We start from the raw sequence: 8,585 nt of genomic DNA on the forward strand, positions 1-8,585 counted from the left end.
AGTCTCACTTTTCATATCTAAAACTCTGAGAGTGAAGTCAAACATACACAAATCAATAATGATATCATTTTAACTACACAGGAATGTCATTGATAGAGTGAATGAATAGAAAGGTCTGACATTGATATATTCACTGTTTTTATTCAAATCAGTTTAACACATCAAAAACATATAAAATCACTGACCACAGTGAACATGTGCGTGTACCATGAGAGGTCCACTATCACCTGTATAACACTTATCACGCTCATTTCTGTCATGTCACTATGACTGTGGTCGGTATTCATCGACATAAAATCCACCTCGTGATGTAGAAAAATTAGATCATTAATGCAGCAGAACAAAAGGCACATTTAGTCTGTGATCTGGACTTAAAATGTCCTGTGATTTCCAGTGGTTAACTTTATGCATTCATGTTACATTCATCATCACGAGTGCAACTTACACATTAGTGCACATATGAAATAATCTATTAAAATCTAAATGCACCTACTTTAAATCAGTAACCTTGTCGTACCGCTGTTACTCAGTACTGACGTCACAATACCAGGATTTTAAACTGTTTTGGTGCCACTGCAAAACGAAAAATAAGTTTAAGGCACAGAACAGGATAACTATTATTTTTCTGTGCGGAGTGTGCAGCATATCTGTTCATCTGTGGACCTGTTTTTTTTAATATCATCAGTACATTCAATAATGTTGAACATGAGGTATCAAAAAGGAATTGAGCTCTCTTTATGACTACAAACAATTTTTCAGGCACTTCTTGAAAAAGTGACAATATGATTACAATGAAAATAAGCAAAATATTTCTGTAACGTCATTATCATCTCACACCAAAAATGATTTATCAAAAATATTAAAATGTAATTAATAACTCGAGTAGTAGCTGACACTTTGTTCTTTCAGGCGTCCTCACACATGCTGCGAGGGCTTCATTCAGCCAGGAGAGGAGTGCTTTCATCTTTTCGCCGACTTTCTTCTCGAGTGCTTGAATTCAAACACAGAAGCGAGTGTTACAAGCAGCATAACATTCAGATAGCCTTCCATGTGTTTTAAATGTGATAATCTGAGGTTAATGATTACCTTTGCTGCCGCGGGCGCTCATAGAGATAACACAGAGCGAGGAGAAGGGCCTGAGGACAGAGTTGCTCGTTGAGTTTCATGTGTGACTGCTCAGAAACCAGAATGACACGCTTCTTTTTCTATCAATCTTCATGGTGTGTTTAACTTCTGAATGACTTACAGGCCTGGAATCACTTTCTCCATCGCTCAAATAAATGACGTGCAACTAAAGAGACGACTTTCACGGTCTCATACTTTCTCTGTCACACTGGCAACTGAAAAACCGCTGTCTCTGGCAGGATTACCTAATCGTTTATACTTGATGATATATGGTCCTAAAGTGTAAATGGGAGCTTTCAAATCACAAGAAGACAATAAAAATGCTAATGACGTCTGAACAAACCGATACTTACAGCTAGAAACGCCAAGCCTCCTTGGACTGCAGCTGCCCACTTAAAGTTCAGATGTTGTGTGATAAGGCCACCCACTACTGGGCCATAAAACATCCTGAAAGAATACACATTTTAAAACCCAGAGGAAAACATTCAAAATCAAATCACAGGAAACCAGTGCAACAATTAATTTCATAATTAGTGTATTATCCACCGGCTTGAACTCACCCTGTTGACCAAACTGCCCCAAACAGTCCAGAGACCATTCCAAGAGTGCTCAGTCCCTCTTCATATCCAAGGTCACTGCAAAGAGGAAAGAATGTGCAGCGTGTGTTTCACCTCATACTCAGGTCATGAATGTAGGGGCACAACATGTGAAGCCACTCACTATGCACATCCGATGATCTCAGGGAACGTAGGGATTGCAGTCATACCCAGAGAAAACCCAATTACACCGAGCATGAGGACCAGCAACCACAGCTGGCTGCACATACAGACAAACAAAAACAGAAATAAGATAGAGAGTAAGTGTAGTCTCAGAAATGTGGGACTGTTCCTTTAACGTAGAGAGTCTCCATAGTATCACCTCGGGACGTAAAGGAAGGGAGCGGGGCCGAGGAAACAGAAGCCGGTCGCAGTTGCGAGACCTCCGATCACCATGAACCAACTCCTGGTGGCCTGATGAACACCAACACACACAAGGGATTAACTTTAAAGTCAGAATAACAAGCCTGCGAGTTATCCATGTTTGCTTTAGTACTCACAGGATATTTATCAGTGAAATATCCAATCAGTGGTGACGCCAGACAGTACGGCAAGGACAAACCCAGCATGACCAGTCCCACGTAGCCGGCTGAGAGACCGAACTAGACACAACAGAGAGGAACAATAAACTTTAGATTCGGGAACACACATTAACCATTAACTAGCTGCTTATTAGCATGCATATCTGTAGAGTATTGGCTCTTTGTCATTATAAAGTGCTTATCAATGCCTTATTCAACATATTTCTATATACAACTAGGCCATTAAATAAGAGTTTACCTCAATAACTTCCTGATTGCGGCTTGTAGATATTAAGAAAGGAAGTTGTTCTACATGAGAACGATCTTAATATGCTTTGCTCACTACACGTCAGCCTCTCTTAATGTGGCTATGTGGCGTTTTCTTGTAAACAATAACTCAGTGTGTGACTCTTTGAGGTCTAGCAAATGTGTAAAGTGCACTTCCTTATAAAACATTTGCAAACATTGATTTTTTCAAGTACTTTAAATCCAGCTTTATTTGCATTTAACTTGCTTGTAGTATTCTTATACCCTGCCTCTGGTGGCTTTAAATCTGTTGTACTGTCTTCCTGAGTTTCCTGCTTTTAATTTGTCTGTCAAAGCACTTTATAATCTTTAAAGGTGCTATATATATATAAATATATATATAAAACTAAATTACCGTCTCCATAGCAAACAAGGACAACGTGGCATCCAGGAAGCCCAGACCCGCACTAAGAGTGAATATGGCGTAGCAGATCAGGACGATTTTCGCTTTGGTGAGAAGTCGAAAGAATGAATCCTTCGAGGGATCGGCCTCTGGGTGGACAGAATCACAAAAACACAATTACATTTTTTGAAATTACTGAAAAGGAACGATTAATATGTTGAAATCTCCAACTACTACCAATGGTTGGCAAGACGTATATGTTGAAAGGAACCATAATCAACAGGAAACATCCGAGAAGCAGAAAAGGGACTTCATATCCAAAAGACTGGTAGAACCATCCTCCGACTGGAGGCCCCATGATGAGCCCGAGTCCTGTGAAAATCTCCAAACTACCCTGAAGACAGAGAACAGCAGCACATTAAAGTATGCACTTGTGTTAACAGTGCAGTATATTTACAAGCAAGAAGAATCAGAGCATTTCTGCAGCTTCACCACTCTTTCTACAAACTGTAAACCGGAGGTTATTTATTATTTTTCATGGCGTTGGGAGAAACAGGAAAACAACCCTAACTATAATGCTTTTCTTGTCTGCTCATGATTCTAATGGCCAAACAACATGCCTGTCGCACAAGACTTGTCTACACTCACCAAAACAGTCGCCACATTGTTTGGGAATATTTTTGCTGTCATGGCGAAAGTGGAGGTCATCGCAGCAGCAAAGCCCAGCGCGTCGATCGACCTCACAACAAAGCACAGAATAATGAAAGGGGGTCCTGCAGGAACCCGATCGAGTAATCTGCAAGAAGAGAAAGAAAAAACAATAAATTCATGTTAGAATAGGATTAAAACAAATTCAGACTGACTACATGTACAACGGCTGTCAGTACAAATTAGATTAATCATTTTTACACACAGATTAAAACACAAATGCTCATTTATCCACATTTAAATAAAGAATTAAAAAGCGCCCCTGTACATGTGCTATATATGACAGGCTCTGTCATTTTGTGCCCTTGCAGTCCTACAATTAATTAAATTACATAAAGTGTCTAAATGGTGAGGCTTGTGTGATTCTATATTTTTCTTACTGTCAGCAAATCCCAGGAAACAATGTCTGCATTAATCCGTCTCTAAATACTTTCCATCTTTCCCACCCTGTCTGCAGCTCTCAGCCTCAACTCCATTCAATCCTGCTGAATTTGTAAATCTGTAAATAATGGGCCACAAATATATCGTTTCACCTTTTTAAAGGTGCAATATGTAAGATTTTTAGTTCAAACTATTCAGAACAGAATGTGAAGACTGAACAGTTTTGTCTTAATGGTCAAAAGTTCCTGTTGCCAGCGGTGTAAACGCAAACACACCCCCTGCGCACTGCACTCCAAGTCCGGGCAGAGTCAGCTAAGGACCGCTAGCTGCAGAGCTAACCAAGCTAACTAGTTAGTTAGTTAATCTGTCAGTTATTTGCTTGATCAATAGATTTTTTGTTTGGTCTATAAAATGTCAGAAAATGGTGAAAAGCCCCAGATGACATCTTTAAATGTCTCTTTTTGTCCACAGCCCACAGATATTCAGTATTACATATAATAATAACATTTAAAAAGCTGGATTTTTTTTTGTTTACACCCGACCAACGCTTACCCGAACATGATGGTGCAGCCTGAGGACACAAAGAGCCCCGCCACGAGCATGAATTTTGCACCAATTTGGACGATCTGAAACAACAACATAGTGGAGAATAGATCACTGTGCTGCAAATCAATGTTCAGAAACCATGAAACTGATAAGAAATAATTCCATATACTTACATATTTCCCCATTATCAATGACCCAATTAAATTGCAGACAGCGTAGCAGCCAAATATGAGGCCAATGACAGTTTGACTGGCTCCCTTATTCACTGCCTGTGGAGAAAAATCCATGTAATCTATTACAGGTCTGAGGAGAAATCACTAAGACGTCTAATCAAACAACCAACAAGCAACAAACTCAATAACACAAAGGGTCAAAAAGGTGAAAATATATCGAGATAACAGAGCTGTGCCTATAATCTGATCAGCATATATTTATTGCTGCACTTTGCCCTGACCTTTGTCTGGCAGTGAAGACACATGACGTCAGCTGATGGTACCTGACACCTTCAGTCAGATAAGTTTAACAGAGCCAGTCATTCACTGGCCTTCAGGAAGGCTTTCTGATGTCTAGCAAATGATCACTCATTCATTCCACTGAGGAGACACTACTCCTCAGTTGTTGATGGTTGTCTAATCTATGAGCTTCACAGTGACATGAGTTGCATGAATGAGCATCACGAGTTATGGGCCTCATCCACACTGTCTCAAACTGTTCTCTGGTCTCGCTATCAGCACCTCCATCAACCCATCAATCATTAAATTAATGATCTTTGATTGAAACAGAGGGGTTTTCACTTCCCTGGTAGCAGTTATCAGCTGTTGTTTAAGATCTTTTACCAGTTTTAATGATCTGTCTCTGTAAATATACAAAAAAATACGACAATGTTACCTTATTTTACCCTATTATTTTTACCCTGTCTTGAGTCACTACAAGACCTAGGTTACGTCCTATGTTTCAGACTTGGAGTCACCTGAAAACGAGGGGTAGGGGTACAAATTGTAAATGGGATTGCGCCGAAGTACACCCCCTCGTGGCAACAGCTCCCTGACGGCAGGACAGTGAGTGACCTGAGGAATGCTCAAACTGGTAGTGCCTGTTTGTGTCTGGCACCACGGTGGTGATGGTGTTTGCTTTGAGTCGTGTTGATGCAAGATGGGGCCTGTTTGGATTGGACTTGTTCCAGCGTGATGCACGGATGCTCGGTTGGATTGAAATATGGGGAATTTGGAGACCAGGTTGACACCTTGAGCTTTTTTGAATTGTGGCAGGTTGCATTGTCGTGCTGGGGGGTCACTGCCATCGTGTTTGGGTGGGTGGTGGACCCCAGGTTTCCCAGCATAGCATTGCATTGTGCCAAGATGATCAGTGTTACTACACCATTTTCGCGCAACCTCATACATCAGATACAGCTTCTGCTTGAAAGCTGTTGACCTGAGGTTGATGCAATGGCATAAACTCATACATGACTGCATACTCAGTACCAAATAAAGCTGTTGTCTCCTTGCCTGTGGCCTCGAGCATCAGATTCTTATTCTTTGCGCTGTGCAGTTTATCTAAGATGGGCATCTTGATATCCTCTCCCTCCGCTGTCTTCACCTCTCAGCTTCTTCCTCCCTTAAGATGCTTCTGCTTGTGTAACATCACCTGTCAGTGGTTTTAATGTTGTGGCAGATTGGTGTATATGTAATCTTTCATTTAGAGAAGGCACATTATATGTTTTACTGTTGATTTAAGACACATTGCCTCACTGCTTTGCGGTTATCCGATGTCTCAACTGTGTGCAGTGTTTCTGTTTGATTTTATCTTGCTTCTGTTGTTTGATGTCAGACATCACTTCGTTCATTTGCACTTTCTCACGACTCGAGTCCACATTAAGCAAGACAGCAACAAAATACTAATGCCGGTTACCATAGCAACGATATGATATTGAGTAGTGACCTGACAATGACCTATAACTGATCTATTAAGCTATTAAAGCTAGCCTGTGTTCGTTTTTCTGAACAGTGGGAGTTTGGGAGTCAGTGCTTTAGTTCAGTTTGGTTTATTATTAGGGACAAAGATCATAAAGACGCCTCAAAAGTCAAATAAAAGGAAAAATACTAAAACTTAGTGTTATTAACTAATTTCTAGTTAATTATTTGTAATTAACTAGAAATGTATCATTTATTAATGATGGTTATAATAAAGTGTAACCAAATATCTGAAATTTACATTAGCTAAAATTATTCACCATACTGGTCATACCAGACCAAGTGAGGCTGCAGCAGCAAAGGCCCTGATTGTGTAAGGATGTCTTTTATCACTTATGAACCTTAGTAGTTTAAACTAAGGCTGGGAAATATATAAATATTGTTAACATGATTTGAGACTACAGTATATAGTGTCTTATTTTGGATATAGTTATTAGAGGTCGACCTATACTTGATATTGAGGGCTGTACAAAATTGATAAATTGATAAATTGGCCAATTTACAAACAATTTTCCCAATAATCTCTGAATGTGGTTATCAAACACTTGTTACAAAGATATACAGCAGCTATAAGGAGATTCAAAAAATATTGAGATATACATCACGTATCGCGATATAACCTAAAACTAAAACTTTTCTATCTGTTATTAGAAGAAATTTAAACCCAGAATTGTATTAATTACAATGTTAATGAGATAGTAATACAAAGCTATTCATACAAGCTGTTCTCAGAGGAAATTAGGGTCCCCAGAACACTGTTTGAAGCTAGAAAGGTGGCAGGGTCCGCCACATGTAAACAAAGTGAAACAGTATGAAATTGTGTTGTCCTTTGAGGTCAGTTTGTTTATTCAGTTTAGGCATTAAATATCAGTCAATGAAGATATTTCTCTGCTAAAATGTACATATTTCACCTTCAAACTCCTGCACCTTGTCATGTTATTGGTGCCCTGTGATGATTTCTTTAACTCACCTCATGGGGGAAAAATGGTCCTAATATTGAGTAGCAGATCATTGAACTGAAGTTGACAGACGCTAATGATATTAAGGTGAGGATCTGGTGTCTTGTCATCCTCGGGGGAGGATCTGTTGACTCAGCTGGAGGGCTGTTATCTGCTGAGAAAAAAGGGAAATGAGGGAAAGTTAAGGAACAGAAATAAGGATAATGACACATGACTGTTAAACATCTGGCAGAAAGTTAAATGTTAATTTCTGACGTTGACGAATAAAACCTTGAAGTTAATTCACTGCCATTAATTGAGACTATCAGACTTTTATTAGACAAGTTATGAAAGTGACCAACCTGCTTGCTGAAGATCAACGTGCGGGTCCATTTTTAATTCCCAGGCTTTTGTATCCAGTCACCGGGATTCAGGACGGACATTCACACGGTAACACACACGGAGGACAGGACGAGTCCCGGAAACACCAACAGGAGACAGTAGTCCAGCTCCTCAGCGACAACAAACCTCTGTCTTATCACAGTCTGGCTGCCTCGAGTATTTCCTCAACGACGTTTAGCGTCCGCTCTCAAAACACACACTACTTCCTGTGCGTATTTCAAAATAAAAGCACCGACAAGCTGCTTCCGGTGGGTGCAGCTATTAAACCCACCCCCTGCGATCAGAGTAGACTAATTTCAATGATTAAATGTGCGTTTTAATACTGGGAGTTTATTTTATAGCTTGAATAAATGTATGTTTGTGTGTTAGAACTAAACTCTTTCAATTGTAATATTGTTATTTCCAATATATAGTGAAATAACAGAGTCAAAACACAACATTTCATAACACACAACACTTTCTGCAGCTGCAACAACTTGGTACCATGTTAAAACAAAGGTGAAGAACACATTTACTGACATTAGCAACACATAAGCACAATTTTCTGAGCATATAATGATTTTATAGGGGTAATTTTGTTGTATTTTGTAGTGTTTTGTGAAGTTATGGGGCATTTCGTGACATATTGTGTATTGAGTGACATGTTGTGTTTAGTGACAGGTTGTGTTTCCTGAAATGTTGTGTTTAGTGACATATTGTTCTGTTTTCTGACACATTGTGTTTAGTGACATGTTTTTTTTCCCCATATT

At 39.5% G+C, this 8,585-nt stretch overlaps 1 protein-coding gene across 2 annotated transcripts; it reads right to left on the bottom strand.

Moving 5' to 3' along the window:
- Positions 1 to 13: 13 nt before the first annotated feature.
- On the bottom strand, positions 14 to 8,015 carry slc18b1 (solute carrier family 18 member B1). 2 transcript variants are annotated; one of them, XM_073482910.1, is made up of 14 exons: positions 7,797 to 7,964; positions 7,467 to 7,606; positions 4,700 to 4,795; positions 4,533 to 4,606; positions 3,540 to 3,687; positions 3,129 to 3,285; positions 2,904 to 3,040; positions 2,222 to 2,323; positions 2,044 to 2,135; positions 1,846 to 1,941; positions 1,686 to 1,760; positions 1,479 to 1,572; positions 1,087 to 1,136; positions 14 to 990 (listed from the first exon to the last, which is right to left on the bottom strand). In XM_073482910.1, the coding sequence occupies exons 1-14, from the start codon at positions 7,825 to 7,827 to the stop codon at positions 936 to 938; spliced, it is 1,347 nt and encodes a 448-aa protein (XP_073339011.1). In that variant the 5' UTR covers positions 7,828 to 7,964; the 3' UTR covers positions 14 to 935. The 2 variants fall into 2 exon arrangements, with proteins under 2 accessions (XP_073339011.1, XP_073339010.1); XM_073482909.1 differs by having other exon boundaries at positions 48 to 990; positions 7,467 to 7,609; positions 7,797 to 8,015.
- Positions 8,016 to 8,585: the final 570 nt, after the last annotated feature.

The sequence above is a fragment of the Pagrus major genome, chromosome 16 (genome assembly GCF_040436345.1).
Source record: "Pagrus major chromosome 16, Pma_NU_1.0".
Classification (NCBI taxonomy): domain Eukaryota; kingdom Metazoa; phylum Chordata; class Actinopteri; order Spariformes; family Sparidae; genus Pagrus; species Pagrus major.